At 34.6% G+C, this 19,303-nt stretch overlaps 4 protein-coding genes across 4 annotated transcripts in view; 3 read left to right on the forward strand and 1 right to left on the reverse strand.

The window, feature by feature from the left end:
- LOC125875815 (probable galacturonosyltransferase 15) overlaps positions 1 to 19,303 on the forward strand; it is a 222,935-nt gene that overhangs the window by 186,509 nt on the left and 17,123 nt on the right. The window lies entirely within an intron of this gene.
- LOC125875821 (phosphatidylglycerophosphate phosphatase 1, chloroplastic/mitochondrial) lies at positions 905 to 6,065 on the forward strand. Its single transcript, XM_049556863.1, has 5 exons — positions 905 to 1,710; positions 1,798 to 1,875; positions 2,212 to 2,285; positions 2,365 to 2,472; positions 5,763 to 6,065. The coding sequence occupies exons 1-5, from the start codon at positions 1,062 to 1,064 to the stop codon at positions 5,874 to 5,876; spliced, it is 1,023 nt and encodes a 340-aa protein (XP_049412820.1). The 5' UTR covers positions 905 to 1,061; the 3' UTR covers positions 5,877 to 6,065.
- LOC125875818 (taxadiene 5-alpha hydroxylase) lies at positions 6,741 to 8,465 on the reverse strand. The gene is made up of 3 exons (XM_049556859.1): positions 7,444 to 8,465; positions 7,179 to 7,366; positions 6,741 to 7,034 (listed from the first exon to the last, which is right to left on the reverse strand). Exons 1-3 carry the CDS (start codon positions 8,441 to 8,443, stop codon positions 6,741 to 6,743), a joined length of 1,482 nt encoding a protein of 493 aa, XP_049412816.1. The 5' UTR covers positions 8,444 to 8,465.
- LOC125875829 (protodermal factor 1) lies at positions 15,202 to 17,147 on the forward strand. Its single transcript, XM_049556874.1, has 3 exons — positions 15,202 to 15,476; positions 15,877 to 16,147; positions 16,572 to 17,147. Exons 1-3 carry the CDS (start codon positions 15,317 to 15,319, stop codon positions 16,900 to 16,902), a joined length of 762 nt encoding a protein of 253 aa, XP_049412831.1. The 5' UTR covers positions 15,202 to 15,316; the 3' UTR covers positions 16,903 to 17,147.

Genomic DNA, 19,303 nt, shown 5'->3' on the forward strand with positions numbered 1-19,303 from the left:
AAAACGAAAAACGAAGCTTCAGACAAAAAATAGACCAATCTAACTCAAAGTTTTTGAACAAAATTAAATCAACATGTCCTATTATTGTATGGGCTAAGCTAGCTCTCCTATACATATAATAAATACATAAATTTTCACGAGTCCATCTTTATACTTTTGGGTCCACTATTTTGCAAAATAAAAAAAAGAAAAAGGAGAAACTACATAAACTTCATATATACAATTATTACCTATATTTTTAGAATATTATGTATGTTACAACTAATTAATAGTTTCATATCATATATTGAGGAAGATACACCTAGATACACGTATTCTTGCTACAAGATACATTAAACTAGAGAGAGACGAGTGAGATGGAGGGAGGTGAGCGAGATAGTAGTGTATCCCAGATACATGCGAATCACACTAGATACACACTAAATACGGGTATATGTATGTATTTGATGTGATTCACATGTATCTGATATACTAGATACATAGGAGAGTTTGCGAGCAAGATGGGAGGGAGGTGAGTGAGATTTGTTTTGTATCAAGATACATGCGAATCCACTCGTATACAATGTATTTAGAACAAATTATATCTAATTTAACCCATGTATCTCACGTATTTGGATGCACTAAAATCTAGTAAGATTTGTAATATTACAAACTAAAATGTATCTATGTAAATAAGTCCTAAACTAGTGGAAATTCTATTAGTTTACCTAAAAAAAACCCTTATACAATTAATATTTGTTGTGTAACTTATAAAATAAAATTTTTCATAATCGAGTGACATTATTTCGCCTTTCAATATGAGTTCATCAACCGACCCTAAATAACCGAAATGAGTTGGATCTATGGACTATGAGGTGGGCCGGCTATCCTCAAATAGCCCAAAAACATGATTTGGTGAAACATCATTGATTTTGTCCTATTTCTTGTATGGTTAATCTTCTAAACCATAAAAGAGAATGGAGATTTCCAGCAGTAAACATGAACTTACACTTTGCTGTAATCGATGAATACAATTATTATTATATATAAACCCATAGCCATACCAGATTTAAGCTCTGATTATGCAGTCTACCTCAATTACTCCACTCCATACTTACCCAATTCTTAGCCATTTTCACTCTATTAATCTCAACAGCAACAACAAGAACAAGAAAAGTTTGAAACTTTCTCTCAGAACATCAAAGTGTTGTTGTTTCACTCTAAGTTCTACACATAGTTGCAGCAAAGACCAAGAAAAACCCCAAAACAACAGCTACAGTATCGACCCAGATCGACAGAAGGACCGCATAATAAATTGGGAAGAATTTTATTCTTCTATTCAAGAACAAGAAGAGAGAACCCAGTGTAACGAGGAGGAGGAGGAAGAGCCGGAATTTGAGCTTCCAGATCATTCAGGCATTAGAACAAACATGTGGTGGACAGACTTGAAAGCTGCATTGGGTCAGAGGATTAATGTGGAGGGGATTGTTTCTTCATTAGGGGTTTTCTCTAAAGACAAGCATTTGGCGATCCCACATGTTAGTGTGCCGGATATAAGGTATATTGATTGGGCTGAGCTAAAGAAAAGAGGGTTTGAAGGTGTGGTGTTTGATAAGGATAATACCATTACTGTTCCTTATTCTTTGAGCTTGTGGTCTCCTTTAGCTTCTTCTATTGATCAGTGCAAATCTCTGTTTGGTAACAATATTGCAGTGTATAGCAACTCAGCAGGTAATTCGGGTTTTCGTGATTGGTTTGATTTCCTTTTTAGGTTTGAAGAATATTTGTCTCAGTATTTTTTTATTTGTGAATTTGTAGGATTAGATGAATATGACCCTGATGGTAGAAAAGCGAGAATTCTCGAACGTGCAATTGGAATTAAAGTTATTAAGCATGGTAAGTTGAATTTTCTATTTCAAATCTGCGGTAATCTATTGTGTGTTGTGTAACAAGAATAAACAATGCTAAATCAAACAATTGAGAAATTTATATGAATATTACTTGCATTACTTGCGTCTTGCAGTAAAGTTGTTGTCTTGAGACCAAGAGGTCATGAGTTTGAGTTGTGGAAACAGTCTCTAATGCAGGGTAAGACTGTGTACAATAGACCATTGTGATCCGGCTCTTCCCTGAATCCTGCACATAGCAGGAACTTAATGTGCTGGGCTGTCCTTTTTTAAGTATGAGTTAATGCTATTTGTAATTGCTACTTTCTTTATCTGTATATTTTAGGGGTGAAGAAGCCAGCTGGAACAGCTGAAGAAATTGAAAAGCAATTTGGTTGTGAATCGTCAAGACTTATTATGGTACATTTTGGTTCTTTCAATTGTTTTTGCAAGTTCTCCTTCCTATCTAAGTCGACCGTCCTTGTTGTGTCCTTCACAGGTGGGTGATAGGCCATTTACAGACATAGTTTATGGTAACAGAAATGGTTTTCTTACTATTTTGACAGAGCCATTAAGTTGTGCAGAGGAGCCATTAATTGTACAGCAGGTTAGATTTCCTTAAGTCTGATTTCTTTGAAGATTGGTACATATTAATTAAATCAGGACTTACCTAAGCTATGCTAATCACATTTCTAGTAACGGTGGTATCTAGGTTAGCTTGCACATGCCTCGACTAATCCACCTATGTTGAACTAAATTTCCAATAGTGTTAACCTCTTGACCTATCAATTTTAACTTTTTTATCCAACCTGAATGTTTGCACAGATCTTTTTATCTTTTAACTGCATAAATCCATATTTGAAGTGAAACTTGCATGTTATTGTTGTGATACTAGTTGTAGTGGGGGTTGTGTATAAGCTGAACACTGATCTGCTGATATCGGGCTTCTTGACATGGGCTCCTCTTTCCCGGTCAGTCATCAGACTCTCTGGCTGCTCTCAGCTTAATTGTTTGCCATCAGCTGTTGTTTTGCTGGCATTGCCCATCGAGATAAATCTTTGGTGGTGACTGTAGAGTCGACATCTTATTCTCCCTTACTTGACAAACTAACCGATATTTTTGTTACTTTTATCTCAATAAACATGTACTGTTATCAAGTAAAGATAACCTTTGTGATGCTTTAACTGCTTTGGGCATCTTGCTGTCATATACAGCTGCCAATGGGAGTTGGTATATAGGATGCCTCATCCACTATATTTCGAAAGCTGCTCATGAGAATTAGGTCCTTCACCTGCATGATTTTGTCATTTTCACTTCCAAAATCACGGGGGTTACTGCTGCATGTAACAATTCAGTATGAGGTTTTCCTTTTTTTTGATGGGTTACTCTACCCAAAATTTTAGTGCAGAGATAAGTAATCACTTCTTCAATTTACAAGTTGTCTCTCATCATGATTGATCTTTTATGGATGCTGAAAGAAGTAAATGGCTAAAATGGCATCGTGACACTTTCTTTGTATACCATGTGTTTTGTTAGGCGATGTTGAGAGTGTAGGGTGCTGACTGACAGTAACAAAGTTTGGCTGAATACAGACACACTTAGAGCCTGTTTGGATTGACTTAAAAAAAGTAGCTTCTAAGTCAAAATAAAAAGCCAAACTTAAATAACTTTTAAGTCAAAAAATAAAAAGTAGGGGAGGTTTACTTTTGGTTTTTAACTTTTTTTAGGTTATTTTAAACTTATTTTAAGCTCTTTTTACCTTTATCAAACACTCCCAAAAGCTAAAAATGACTAAAAAGTTGGTCAAGCCAATCCAAACAGGCTCTTAAACTTGTCCGACTTTTTCATTTAGCTATCTAAACTAAACCTATGACCTATTGACGCCTAACCTATATTCATAGAAATGTTGACCTTTGATGAAGATAAACTGATATATTGGCATTCTCTTCCAACTATGTATACCAAGTATGGGCAAACTATCTGTAGATGGCCAAGTGAAGTAGTATTGAGACTTAAATTGTGCCTATTAGACGCATGCTGCTGAGGTGGCACATAGCATGGGTATCTCATGTATTGAGCGCGTGAATATGTTGAAATGAGCTGACATGTAACTTCTCTTCCTCATTTAATGGATTCTCATCTCTCTTCTCTCTCAATGAAACAAGACCCATCTCTTTACATTTTCCTCTAAACTCCACCAATGAACGACCACAACCCTCTTCCATGACAAAAACCAAAAACACTCATGCAGGTGATCTACTTCTTTAGATAAATATTATCCGTTGTTTCCATTGCAACACCCAGGAACGATGAAGTCAAATCAGCTACCACAAACCAGAATTTTTTTTATACATGGAAGAGTATTACAACGGAAAAAACACCTCAATTGACTTCAAACTTTGATTAGCTTTGATCTCAAGTTAGTGCACCAAAATGCAGCAAAAGTTGAAAGAGAGTGCAAAGTGAAAGACAATCCAAGCTATGTAGCAATTACCATGAGAACTGTAGTGACGGACACAACACCTCATCAATACCTCTCTCTAAACTCTTTAGGAAAGAATTCATTGGTAACCACTAGGTCTTTCCGGAGTTTGACTTTCCAGGAAGTTCCTCTTTTCGTTGAAGGTTGGCCTTCTACAGCGAGAATGGAGAAAAGATCGATGGAAAAGGGGGGAGGAAGATGAATGTTGAGTGTTGTTTTATTAGCTTTGAGTCTTAGTTTGGTTTCAATGGTCGAAATAGTTGTTTTTCTGGGGGAGAAGAAGGAATGGCAGGGAGTTGAAAATAATAAACCTTTTTCTCTGGCTCAAGAGCTATTTGCTTGGATTTTAAGTGCCACATGTCTTTCTTTCATCAGCTTCTTTGCCAAGTCAGCCGCATGACCCACATCCCATATCCTTTGCTGTTTCGGTTGCGTATATCTGAGGGAAAATTGTACATAATGGCAAACTATTAATTCAAATTAAATGGTATAGCTACACTTTGATTTAATTGTGCCCTGTAGCAAACTGTTTGTCAGTCACCTTTCTCCCTCAAACTCTACTCTCCCTCCCTTGCTCACTCTCTCTGTCGCTCGCCTCTCTCGCTTTATACATACAGATGTATAAATTGTGTTTCTGTTTGTATAAAACGAGAGAAAATTTTATATACACATGCAAATACATATATTTTCGTCCTATACACTTATAATTATACAATACAAATATTTCCTTGTTCAGTTCTCTTTTGCCTTTCTCTCTTTCTCGCTTTATACAAACACAAATTATACAAAAATACAATGTATAATTTATGTTTGTATAAAGCGAGAGAGAGAACGATATTTGATATACAAATGTTTTATTTCGATTCAATTGTATACAAATTCAAATTTTATATAGATATATAAACACATAAAATTAAATTGAGAGACTCTCAACGATTTATACAAATGAGAGACTGACAACAATTTATACAAATGGCCTGCCAGCGAAATTATACAAATCTGAAGAGGAGCCAGTGAATTATACAATTACTTCTTTTGTATATATGTATAGCGAAATAGCCTAGTCATAGCATGTTTGCTATGGAGCGCAATTATACAAATTTTGTTATAACATACAAATATGAATTTTGTGTTTGCTATATGTGAAAATTGCTCTATATCTAATAGATACATTTTGAACATAAATTAGTTGGTCAACACGTCACGAGCTTAGTTTAGGTAGTTAAATGAAAATTCGGACTAGTTTATGGTGTTTGTCTTTGTATTCAGCCAAAAAGTAAATATCTGTGAAGTTTAATATAAGATATATTTGGATATTTAAGTAACTTGTTTTGGAGCTTCCCTCCTTTCAATTTATCTTGCAATTTACCTATTTTCATTGGAATGTTTTGATTGTAAGAACAAAATATCTGCAGGTCAGGGTACTTGAGGTGGCCCTTGTGAACAGATGGTCTAGGCAGGGGATGAAGCCAACCACTCACACACTTCTTCCTGATTGCCAGCAGTGTGTAAAAGACGATCCACTTTAGTTTTTTTTTTCTTTAGATGAAGAAGTGAGAAAAAGTCATCTCCTCCCCATCCTCCCAAGGAAAAAGAAAACAGCCCCACCATGAACAACAATTTTTGTTACAGACACAAATAATTATACAGGAATATTTCCATGGGTTTGCTTCTTGTGTCTGGAATCTAATAACAATGCTATATCAATCATTTCGTCATTTGTTTGACTGAATTATAGAAGAACTTTCCTTCTTGAACTTAGGATGTTTGCGCTTGAATCTGAAAGGCATAATACATAAATATACATTCAAACTTGGCCACAGTTGTCAAGTAAGCACTCCAACTTTGAGAGTGCACATCTAGACACCTCAACCTGGCCTCAATTGACAACTGAACACTTCAACTCATCCCCACAATGTCTCGTGGACACGCAATGCTTACATGACACATAATATTGGAGGTGTCTAGATGATCATTTTGTAAAATTGGAGTGTTTGCTTGATAGTTGCGGCCAAGTTAAATTGTCTATCTATGTATTATGCCAATCTGAATAGCTAATCGAAGAGATGATGACACAATCATTGTTTGTCAACGAGTTCATTCTAGTAGTAATATTTTGGTTGATTTAAACGTTACTGTCACTTTATTTCTAATTGTTGCAAGCTATTAGCCATATAGAATTGTGTTCTATGACTCTGGGCTAATGATAATGACATTCTCTTGTCAGATTGTCCAAATTGTTCTAAACTCTACCAACTTGATGGATTAGAAAACTAATGGTGAAATCTTATGTGCAATTGGTATAAACACTCGATGCACGTGATAAGTACTGCGTAACATCCAAGAGAGCCAAGACTAAAGTGACAACAAAGTTGCAAAAGTTATATATTTCATTAAAATTTGGAAGAAATTTTAATGGGCATCCCTTTGGAAGGGAAAGGAAGGGGATCCATGACAATTGGTTCATCATGATCTACCAAAGACCAGTTATATTTTGTCACAACATAATGAACAAATATAAGAATATTTAACTTTGCCAATTGGTACCCAGCACACAATCTTGGACCTCCTCCAAATGGTATAAATGCATATGGTTGAACAGGCTCTTCAAATCTACTTGGATCAAAATTTTGAGGCTCTTTAAAATACTCTGCACTATTATGTGTACCATATGTTGTCCACAATACCTGCATAAAACAACAAAAATTAACATCCTTTTTCGTACTGAGTCTGATATATCCCGTCTTTTTGGGGTTGAGGCATAGTAATTGTTGTTCTTGTTATCGTGAGTCGTGAGCCGTAACAATAGTAACTTTATTGAATATTCTTACCTTCCAACCTTTTGGAATAGTGAATCCATCAAATTCAATGTCAGCAATTGCTTTTCTAAATGAACCAAATATAGGAGGAAAAAGCCTCATACTTTCCCTAGCAACTTGCCATGTATATTTCATTTTTTTTGTGTCTTCCAAAGATAGTCCCTCATCTGGTCCTTTGTTGCTCATTATATTAGCATGTTCTGTCACAAGTCCAAATTTTCAAATTAGAAAATTTCGATATAATTATGGAAATAATAACTAGTTTCTGTACACGTACCTTGAAGGAGGAGAGAATAGCAAGTCGGATGTTGAGCTAACATCCTAAATGTCATAGCAATAGCAAAAGAAGTTGTATCATGTGCAGCAAACACTAACAAAACTACATTATCAACAACTTCATCTTCACTAACTTCACCACGAATCATTGCTTTCACTAATCGCGAAAGCAATGACTCATCTAATTTCCCTTCTTCATTTTGAGCCCGCCCAAATTCAATCTCATTTCTCTTCTCCCTAATAACCTCAACAAGAAATTTTTGTACTTTCATCCTTGCACTTATAGCCCTCGAAAATTTTGACCCTGGAAACTTAAAAGGTGGCGAAAAAGCCCCTTCCAAGACTCCTTCAAACATTTCAAGTAATCCTGGTTTCACCATGATCCCTAAAAAACACTCGAATACTATTTTAAATGTCAAAGATTTAGTAAGATGATAAAGCTTAATCGTCCGGTCTACTTGACCTTGACTAGTACAATTTATGTACAAATGTGATTGAATTGTGTTACAAATTTTGGGCACCATTGTATCTAGACTAGTAGATGTAAGACTAGATGAAATTATGCCACGTAGGAATCGATGTATATCACCTTTTTTCTCCATAATTGAATTTTTTCCCATAAGTTCAACTGATGAAGTAGGCCAAGAACTTATTACCAATTTGAATTCATTAGACATGAAGAACATATTGGCTTTTGCTCCACATACAACTACTGTTGGTTCACCCATAAGTCTTGTTTTGAATGTTTTCCCATATTTTTCTATACGCGGTTCGACGAATTCTTCGAATAATTTGTTCTTTTTGTGAGATTTGTAAAATTCTATGGTTTCACCTAGCCATGGTAGCCCCATTTCTCCTGGTGGAAGTTTTTTTTTGGTAATATGATTTTTGTGGACATTTTTGTAATATTGTTTCAATAAAAGGGAAAAGAAAATTATGAAAAAGATTGATGATACTAACAAGGTGAAATTAGAAAGAGGAAAGTTCATATCTATAGCCATTAATAATGAAAGGGAAACTAAAACAAAGCTAATTTTGGGTTTGCGAATAATTAGCTTTTAAGAACTATATGCTAAATTTATAGTACTCATTTGCATGGGAAAGATTACTTGTTTTAGAATAAAATGAAACACTTTAAAAAGTCAAAAGGTATTTGGTCGATTGAAAAGTCAACCAATTATGCAAAACCTAGCTAATTAATCACTCCATTAACAATATTCGTCATTGATTTAGTTTAATTTATATACACTGACAATATATATTAACTTATCATAATATGTTGTTTTTCTTATTTTTTTTTTCAAATTACTACATCACGAACGATTTTTTGATAGTTATTCTTAAAGTGATATAATATATAGTGTCAAAATTACACTATTATTAGTATATAGACGTTAGATCTATATATAATCATCCTTTTTCTTCAGATTTAATTATCGTAGGTAATGCATGTGAGGTTGGCCGTCCAAATGCTAAGTTCTTCACCCTAGAAATTGAAAACCTTTGAATCATCAACAATCCATCATAATATATCTGGAAGATTTATATGGAAAGAAAAAGAAAAGAAAAACCTACCGGCCACCACGATTCTATTAATATTTGTTAATTGGTTTTTGAAATATTTAATAACCTTAGTATCCCTAGATATCTGGTGTGTCTAATATTTTAATTAAATATGGTTTAATTAATAGCTTCTAGTTGACGTGAAACTTGCAGAAGCATCTTCACTTTCATCGTGTTGAAAAAAATAAAAATAATCACCAAAGAATGTGGTGTAAATAAAATTTCGCATTCGAATTCTTGATATGAAAAAAAAAATCCTTAGTGAATTAATTTTCTCTAATACAAATATCAAACATGATAAAGAAATCCTTAACAGAAAGCATTTTCCCCCGAATGAAACCCTATACGATGTAAGTTTGGAAATATATACGTCATACCGCACCTTATAGGAAAGGTAAATAGTTGAATAATGAATTGATTTGCGGATCAGGTTCGCACTATGATTAACAATTATAATAAAGATAATACCCTTTTTATTTTTGAACAAGGAGCAAGTGCATAAATGATATTTGGTATAAACTAAAAGTGGTTCTCATGTACAAGTTGAAGGAACGAGACTGAAATAGTTCAGACATGTGAAGATGAAATGTAGGTGCTCTAATGAGGAGGTGTAAGAAGGCGAGAAATACAGGTAGATCAAAGAAAATATTGATAAAAGAATGTTAAACAGAACATAACATATCTATAGCTTATCGAAAACGTAGCCTAAATTTAATTCTCAAAATTTATACTCGAATGATTAAGGAGGAATCTCATCTATTCCGCCACGTTCTTAAAGTAGGCGGTATTAATTATTTGGCCAACAGATTCGTTTTGGGCGGTCATTTTAAACTTGAATCTTACTGCACCTACAAGGCGTGGTTTTTAATTTATTCTGCTAACTCTGTTTAGTACAGAATATGCTGCAACCACAATTTAAAAAACCAAAATATGTTGTAAGAACCTAAATAGATATGTTAAACCTCTACCATATTTTCTTTAAAGATGAGTCAAGATATGTAATATTGGATAAGGAATTCTCTCTTTTTCAATTGAATTCGTCATACCGAGTTTACTTAATATATTCGTTTATGTATCCTAAGTGATTTGTAAGCTATTGCACTGGGTGATTAAATTTATTACTCTCATTTTCTTTTATTTGTCTAGTTTATATTTTGTAATCTCAATACACAAATTTTATTTAAGTGTTTATTTTATGGGAAAAGGGGGAAAAGGGTCAAAAATACCCTTCAACTTTGATTTATAGTTTGACTTTACCCTCGCCGTTAAAATAAAGTTAATTTTACCCCTCCCGTTATTAATTTCACCAAAATTACCCCTCATTTGACGGAATCCCCAAAATTGACCCGAATTTTTTGAAAAAACCCTATTCCCTATTTTTAACCCAATTCCCCGACCTGCCCCGACCCCTCTAGAGGATAACCCGGTTCACTAGCATCTTTTGTAAAATTTAAATTTAATCAAAAAGAACATTGAAGTAGAATCATTTTGAGATAGCCACCATGGAGTATTAGTTAGAGCTGAAATATGTTGTAGCATCTATGTGAACTTTGCTTTCTGTGTGCCTGCTAGCTCCAGTGAGAAATCAATTTTGTTAACTCAAATAGTTGTCCCCTACAAATTGAGCAGTTCAGGAATTAAATAAGACAATTCAGAAAAGCACATTGGCTCTTTTCATCAACTAGATAAATTAATTAACTTGAATCCAAATAAACAAAAATATTTACAAAATTCACTACTTGAATTACAGAGTTACCACAGAAAGACCAATATGGATCAGAACTTAACAACAAGTATTTACCAGATTTACTACTTGAGTTACAGAAGCACTGCAGAAAAGAGTACACTCCATTCATACCAAAACACAATCGGGTTTGAAATTAAGATATTAATGAGTCCTCTCTTTTAACATATATTCACCATATCATCAACAATCAATACAAATATATATACATTAGCAGAGAATTAAGAGTTATTTTTCCAGAAGATCAATCAAAATGTACCAAATAATTCTTATGGACTCTGATAAGCCAACCAAATTCCTCGTAAATAAACTCATACAACAAATGAAACTACGAGACCAAATTTTAGAGTTGAGACAGTTTTGTACAAAATCGTTAGCTAGAGGGGTCGGGGCAGGTCGGGGCATTGGGTTAAAAATAGGGAATAATTTTTTTTTTAAAAAAATTCGGATAATTTGGGTCAATTTTGGGGATTCTGTCAAATGAGGGGTAATTTTGATGAAATTAGTAACGGGATGGGTAAAATTAACTTCATTTTAACGGTGAGGGTAAAGTCAAACTATAAACCAAAGTTGAGGGGTATTTTTGACCCTTCTCCCTTATTTTATTGATATATTATCCTTATTAACTATCCTTTGAAACTTTTTAATTTAACTACTAGTACAACAATAGGTTTGCCAAATGGTTACTCATAAGGATATATTTTTTTAAAAAAAGTTAATTAACTGTTGGATATTTTTAAAATGAACAAAAAAATATCTATTTCTAATATACTGAATCAAATAAAAGAAAAACAAAACGGAAGGAGCATATAGTGCATTACTTTTTATGAAAAGGGATATCTGCAGCCATTATTTTTTGGTGCGTACAAAGTAAAACCCCCGCTTTTATGCGGGTAGGTGACAAACTACACAGGAAAAATAACCTGCACTAGGCAAGCCCGGTGCTGACAAATCCAAAATTAAATGGTCTAAAAAACAAAATCTTTTACTGGTCAAGTGTATCAAGAACAAAACTTTAGTGTATCCTTTTAAAATTTCTTTGATTCTGAAGATACTGTGTTTGTACAGGGAAACAGAATATATATAAAGTATACTAATTTACAACCACCAGCAATTAATTAGCAAGAAATGATTAGTATCTAATTCCCAATATTATTTCTAACTACTAATACTGATCATCACGAAGATGACTAATCTATCAGGAATCACATGTAATGATATTTCTAAATATATTAATTATATATGCATGATCTATTGGTCCATTTGTTATGATATATTTCTAGTTTACAATATACTACTATCCTTTCTATACCAAATAAATAAATAATTGCTCGAGTAGTAGACCGCGAAGAAACTCTTAAAAGTGGTTACTTTATCTACCAAAAGGATATTGAATTGACCTTTCCCTAATTTCGATCCGAGAATATTACTGTTGATATTCTGACCAAAAAATTAGACATCTGATGCCCTCGATAGATCGTGTATATAAAATTCCAAGCATCTTCAAAAAGATGAGAGTTGTGCACACTATTGGTGGAAAGGTATGAAGAGGGATGTCGCTGAGTATGTGGCTAAGTGCATAGTGTACCAGGTGGTTAAGGCTGAGCACCAGAGACAATAATTTACGTAATGATATTCTAAAACATCAAGATGAAGAGCTAATATCGTATGGACCAATGATCCACTTATCAATACTTTAATTTAGTTGAGAAGTAATTTGATACTTAAAATCTTACTTCAAAATTATTGTTGTTGTTTTAATTTTGAGAATAAACTCCATCTACTACACTAGCTAGTTGGTACTGAAGATTATATATAGCCCATTTACTCTTCTTCTGACTTAGTTACCCTATAGTAGTAGCATTATAGACTTATAGTGCACCCCTATGAACCTTATGCATTTGTGGACTTCACTATCTCACACCAAACATTACATTTACTCAATAACGACAAATCCAGTGTAATCCCACAAATGGAGTCTGAGGGGAATAAAGTGTAGGCAAACGATACTATTTCCGAGGGACCCTTAGTTCAAAGACATTGTAGCCTCTCCTTTTTTTTTACCACCAAAGAGTTTGAAATTGTAAGTTGTCCAAATGGAAAAGATAATCAAATGACATAAATGTAGAAGATCAGTTAAGCAACCACAAGGCCACAAAAGCTGAAGAGTGTAAATATGTATCATAGATGAGAAAACCTACCTCATTTGGTTATTTTTCAAAATGACAGCTCATGCCAATGAAAATGGTTCTTCTTATTTTAATGTTTGGTCTCATCTCTCTCTACATTTACTCCTAGAGGACATTGATGAGTACAGATAGATACCCACTACATAAATTAGTATTCAAAGGTGCATCCAATGGTATCACTCAACAGTCGATGAAATGGGTGAAAATCGCGAGAGATTAGAGTTCAAATCCCACCAGAAACAAAAAGCTAAGTGATTTCCTCTCATATGTCAAAACTCAAAACCTTGGTAGACAGAATTATTGAATATCTATGTTAGTAAGATATAACAAGTACTCGAAAGACTAATTAAGGTACGCGTAAACTAGATCGGTCACCCCTATTATCCAAAAAATATAGTCAAAGTGGCTTCAACACAGAGAACAGACATACACAACCTACCAATCCTCAAAGGAGGGACAATGCTTTTGCTGTCTCATTTATTGCTGCAATTCAATGTCCTGCCATCACCTACTTGTCCGTTAGGACCATTAAGGTTTCATATATTTTGTTTAATAGGTCATTAAGTTTCATATTTATGGCACCTCTAATCTTATTTAGTCATTGTTTTTTTCAAGTATCTTTTTGTAATCTATCTCTATCATTGGACATAATCTTATGTTAACAATCAAATCATAGTTAGTATGGTCTAGTTGAGTGTAATAAACTGGCATAATTCAAGAAAAGGTCCCTACCTGGATTCAGCTGGACCTTGCTGCTGTTTCTACAGTATTAAATTGAGGGAAAAGGGTAAAAAATATCCATCTAATTCATTTGTTAGTTAAGTTTGTCCCTCATTATATTGTGGTGCACTGGTGGGAGTGCTTCACCCTTAACCAGAAGTTTCGGGTTCGAGCCCTGAGTATAGAGAAAATCCTATTGGGAGTGTCACCCCCGAATGGGCCCTGCAATGCGCGGTCCGGATTTAGTCGGAGCTCCAATGTGGGCTCCGGACACCGGATGGGAAACCTATGAAAAGGGTCAATTTACCTCTGCCGTTACTAAACTTAACAAATATGCTCCTCAATTAGACAGATTCCCCAAGTCGACTAAAATTACCCGATTTCCCTTAAATAACCTGGACCCCTCTTTTAACCCAACCCAACCCAACCCACCTAATTAACACCTCGTTGGCCCGACAGTATAACGATTAACGAGAGATAAATTTAACTCACAAATAAAAGTAGAGCATTTTTTACCCAATGAAAGTAGGATTATTATTGTTATTACTATTATTGTTATAGTCCCAATCAAATATCATATGTGAAATTCTTTAGATGTCTAAAAAGAGTCTTTAGAAAGAGCACAAATGTTTGCTTAGTTTCTTGGTTTAATGTGAATATAAATGAAATGAAATCTTTTACCTCACTTTTCACAGTAGGGAGCAAATAAAAAAACCTAGGAAATAAGATGCAGCAGCCATGAACTGACACTGACCTCTTAAGAACCAAACATTCTCTGGTGATCAATTCCTCTTGTTAGTCTGGTCTCCCTTCAAGGGCTTCTTCGTCCAATACATATCTAGGATTTGAAGTTTATTGGTTCCTACAATGAGTACCTCAAGTTAATATAGATAATAATAACTGCTTTTACAGTCAAATATTTATAAATATTTAAAGTAGTTGATTTGTTAATACATATACATGGTATTGACAAAAGATTTACGTGAACTCATAACTTATAAGCTAGGTCCGCTTCTGTCTTCGTCTGTTCCGTTTACCCAATGAATTAATTGAACAAAGTTTAACAGAGAAGAAAATAGTAATGTAGACATCCTGACCTCGTCTCACCATTTTCAAGTGACTGTTTAACCAACTAACCTCTCTCATATAGTTGGAAAAAAAGTTAAACCTGAGTCCGTCTCTACAACATTCCAACCTGCAAAATTTAGAGATACATACTCAAGAAACAGAATGATCCTGCCCTCTCCAAGAAGATGATTTTTTTTGCATTGTGCACGCTATAATTTACAATTAAGCAGATATAGCACAATTAATTAGTGCAATAATCCAGGCAATCTAAGATAAACGAACTTTTCTGCCCGAAAGTGTTTATACAGAATTCAATAACTAGGGCCATGGAACATATTTTTAAATATTTTGTTAAGTTTAGTGAGATGGTCTTTCTCAACATTTTGTAACATGAATTGAAGTGACTTTAAATGCTCCTGCAACATACACAACTAACCACAAACATCTTTACCTGTTTATATTAATTTCTGTATCTCATCACTCTTTATATACTGCTACTCACTTGTATCACTTCCCATCACTGAGTTCTCCATCTCTCCCTTCATTCGTTCTCTTTTATCTCTGTCAGTCTCCTTGAGAAGCAAACCATCATGGCGAAACAGAGAAGCAACCAGAGTTCTCGAATTCTGTGGGCCGCATTTGCTGCACTGCTCTTGCAGAATTTGGTCATTCCCGTCGTGTCGTTTGCTTCTTTTGAAGAACAGAAGAACTACTACACTCCTGATCCACATACGGGAAGTCCACCAACAGGTCTCCTTACCCTCCATATATATACATTTTGCTATTTGCACTTAAAAAAAAAAAACTTAGTGGCCATTTTTATAGATTACCTTAACAATTTAATAAGCATTGTATTTTCTAATATATGAAGGCACTATAAATTATAAAATCGTAAAGTATCAAAGACCTTGCCACCTTACATTGGTGTTCCTGTGGTTTTTTTTAAATTGTTGGAGGCAGCATTCACCCCCAACATTATTTGTTAGATTGGTTTCATAATGGGGTTGTTCAGTACAAAGCGCCCTTTATTTTGCTAGTTACTAGTTTTGGAGTTCTCGCCTTTAGGTGGAAGCATTTAGTCCTAGACTATTTGGTAAAGTGTCTCAAATTTTACCGTCTTCACTCTTACAATTCATTTTGTGGATAACAGGCTCAAGCACACCACCTTATCATGCAACTCCAACTCATGGAAGCAAACCACCAGCGAACTGTGGTAACCCTCCAAAAGGAGGGCAGCATCATGACCCTACCCCAGCTTCTCCTTCAGGTGGCTACTATCCCCACCCTCCAAGTACACCTACACCTACACCTAGTACCCCCTCCACACCCACTATTGTAACCCCACCAACTACTCCTATCATTGACCCTGGCACTCCAAGCACTCCTGCTACCCCAACACCATTACCTCCTTTTACATGCAAGTAAGTTTACATCTTTTTTTTTCTTTTTTCTGTAAGTACAAGTAATTTTACTAACATCGTCAACTTTATAACCTGTTTGGTCAAGCTTTCTAAATCTTCTTATTTTAAAAAGTACTTTTGCAGAGTAGTAGTTTGCGTTTGGAAAATCAATTTGAGAAGTACTTTTGCAATATTAGAGCAGTAGTGTGTGCTTGGCCAATGTTCAAAAGTGTTTTTGGGGAAAAAACTATTTTTTTAGCTTCTGAAAAACAGTGTTTGGTACTACTCAAAAGCACTTATTTTTTCCTAAAAGCTTGGCTAAACACGTCAACTTTCTAAAATAACCACTTTTGGCTTCCCAGAAGAGCTTAGTCTAAAAGGCTATTAGTTTGCATTCTTAACTTCAATATGCAGCGTCTTGTAACACTTCATGATATGATTGCAGTTACTGGAGGACTCACCCGGGACTGATATGGGGTTTGTTTGGTTGGTGGGGAACTGTTGGTGGTGCATTTGGCGTGGCTAGTGCTCCAGGGCTCGGCACAAACATGAACTTGTTGCAAGCACTTTCAAACCAACATACCGATGGACTTGGGCAACTCTACAGGGAAGGCACAGCTTCTTTGCTGAACTCCATGGTTAGCAAGAGGTTCAGTTACAGCACCACACAAGTCAAGAACAATTTTGCTACAGCACTCAGTTCAGACGAGGCTGCAGCATCTCAGGCACAGTTGTTCAAGTTAGCCAACGAGGGTCAGCTCAAGCCCAGAGCTTGAAAAGTCATTTTCACAATTATCATCAATATCTTGTTATTTCTAGTTCTTTATGATATTCAGTGTGTTTACTTTAGGATTAAGGATTAATGTTTTTCTGCTTGTCGTTATCAAAATTAATGTTTTTTCTGTTTGCTTTTGAATCTTACAAAATCAAGAGGATACCAACCTTCATTGTTTAATCAGTTATCAGTAAAACATTTCTTGTTGTATAACAAGTGTGAATGACTGTTCCCAATTTCAGATTATTCTTTTTATTTTCTCCTTTAAGGTAAAGAAGGTATCTTTCCAAATAAAAATAAAGTACTCTACTTTTGTTTATAAAACAAACTAACCTCAGTTATCAAGAACAGAAAGAGAAACACACACCCATTGTCCTACCTCCTTATTAGTTGAAATGCAACAGATGTGTCAAGGCTAATTGAGCTTCTTCAACAAACTTTACAGCAGCTTCAATTTCTCATGAGGGTGTTGATGACAATCTGCAAGTGTGATTATTATTCAGCGCTGAGCAATTGATCTGAAAATAAAAGAAGGCATCTCGTAAAGTATGAACACCATTCAATACAGAAAACATGACATGCTTATGAAGAAGTTCATGCCAAACATCAATGCTGCACCATACACTTAGCAGCTTCCCTGTCATGGATAATATCAGTGAGTTGACATAACTAAAACAAAATTGTTCCATCCATACAACTATTTGGAAAGTAGAAGGAAAGCACAATTACAAATACAGCTAGGAAAACATTGGTCTTATCAATCTTGATTCAGGCAATGCAGATAACAGGACTCATCAGCTGATATGTCCAGTTTGTTCTATTTCATTACTTTTTATATGGCAATATATTTTTGTTAAATTGTGTGAACATCTCATCCAAAAATTTAAACTATTAGAGAGTGCACATGGAAATCACTTTCGATAAAAAGTGATAATGAAACTCAAAGTCAAGACCTCTACTTTTCTACATGCTCCAATAACATACTATATTGTATGACTACCTCATCTAAAAGTTATATTGTTAGAGATAGTACACTTTTATTTAAATCAATAATCATGTCTTTAACACTCTCATTTCTTCCAAGAGATTCTTTCCTTCTTTAATGGAGAGATGTTCAGGTAGATAAGACATAGAAGCAAATATCATAAAAGATATGATATAAAACACTATAATAAAATATTCCATTAATTGATTGATGGGCATCATATTTTCATGTTGTCTGTATTTGATAGTTAGACATCATTTCCTATTGAACCTCCTGATAAAACAATATACCAGCTAAGATGCAAGGAAATACGTGCACCTGAGCCTTCAAGTGAAACAATTAATGCATCAGCCATCTTAGAATAATTTAATGAATGGACTCAAAATTAACTCCATTTGATAGACGAGAGGGAGTTGTTCGGATGGTAAGCAGTAAGCACCCCTCACTTTCAACCCGAAGGTTGTGAGTTCGAGTCACCAAGGGAGCAAAAGNCAAGTGAAACAATTAATGCATCAGCCATCTTAGAATAATTTAATGAATGGACTCAAAATTAACTCCATTTGATACAATGAGCTGCATCTTTCACTATTGGACCCATAAAACTGCAGGTAATGGCTGAATTACACTAGAGGTAACAGGTTTGAGCTTACAGCAGCAATACAAATAATACAACATGAAGAAACACATATCTACCTACGGCAGAAGCAACAGGTCCGTAACTACACTCAACAATATAATAAATATAACATGACGGAAAAGCACATCCCGCTCAGAATTTCGTGTATACTGACAAGATTGCTAAATTAAAGACTTATAACTGATTTCTCTTATCAGAATCTCTTCGACAAAACATACTAAAGATTTTCTTCTAGGATGTCAAATTCCATGTATGTTTCTAATGATTACCCAAGAAAACCCCCTTTAGATAGGCTGTTAAAACTCGTTGAGAAACCCCAGATAGAGTTAAGAAATAAAAATTATTTGAGATAGGAGCATAACCGACATGCTGTCCCATTATCCTCTATAAAGTTACATTTCAAATTTCAGAGAAATCTAACAATTTGACTACCAAAGTTCCTGAAAAGTCATTGGTCTGCATCTATCTAGTCAATGAGAAGTATTTACACGAAAAGTTCCCTCATAAGTCATAACGGACTTGCACGATAAATTAATACATCTACAAGCATGTGTATCTACCAAAATAACAAGGAATGGAAATTATTGATAAAGAATGCATATTAACTTCATATTACTTTTCGAATGTAAACTTCATAGTTAGGATGTTAATTTTGTTTGTTCAAGTGCATCTATGGCTTAAAACAGAATAATAAAATAAAATGTAAAGGTTCTGAAGGAACAACATATTCAGTAGTGTACCTACAGAAGAAAAAAAGAGACAGCTCAATGACAGAGAGGT

This window comes from Solanum stenotomum, chromosome 9 (genome assembly GCF_019186545.1).
Source record: "Solanum stenotomum isolate F172 chromosome 9, ASM1918654v1, whole genome shotgun sequence".
NCBI lineage: Eukaryota > Viridiplantae > Streptophyta > Magnoliopsida > Solanales > Solanaceae > Solanum > Solanum stenotomum.

Excerpts from the sequence above, each read along its gene's own strand:
- LOC125875821 (XM_049556863.1), top strand. The coding sequence starts at position 1,062 with ATGCAGTCTACCTCAATTACTCCACTCCATACTTACCCAATTCTTAGC. Across the intron at positions 1,711-1,797 it reads AGTGTATAGCAACTCAGCAG|GATTAGATGAATATGACCCT; the intron begins GTAATTCGGGTT and ends GTGAATTTGTAG. Across the intron at positions 2,473-5,762 it reads AGCCATTAATTGTACAGCAG|GTCAGGGTACTTGAGGTGGC; the intron begins GTTAGATTTCCT and ends AAATATCTGCAG.
- LOC125875829 (XM_049556874.1), top strand. The coding sequence starts at position 15,317 with ATGGCGAAACAGAGAAGCAACCAGAGTTCTCGAATTCTGTGGGCCGCA. Across the intron at positions 15,477-15,876 it reads TACGGGAAGTCCACCAACAG|GCTCAAGCACACCACCTTAT; the intron begins GTCTCCTTACCC and ends TGTGGATAACAG. Across the intron at positions 16,148-16,571 it reads TTACCTCCTTTTACATGCAA|TTACTGGAGGACTCACCCGG; the intron begins GTAAGTTTACAT and ends ATATGATTGCAG.
- LOC125875818 (XM_049556859.1), bottom strand. The coding sequence starts at position 8,443 with ATGGCTATAGATATGAACTTTCCTCTTTCTAATTTCACCTTGTTAGTA. Across the intron at positions 7,367-7,443 it reads CTATTCTCTCCTCCTTCAAG|AACATGCTAATATAATGAGC; the intron begins GTACGTGTACAG and ends GACTTGTGACAG. Across the intron at positions 7,035-7,178 it reads CTATTCCAAAAGGTTGGAAG|GTATTGTGGACAACATATGG; the intron begins GTAAGAATATTC and ends TGTTTTATGCAG.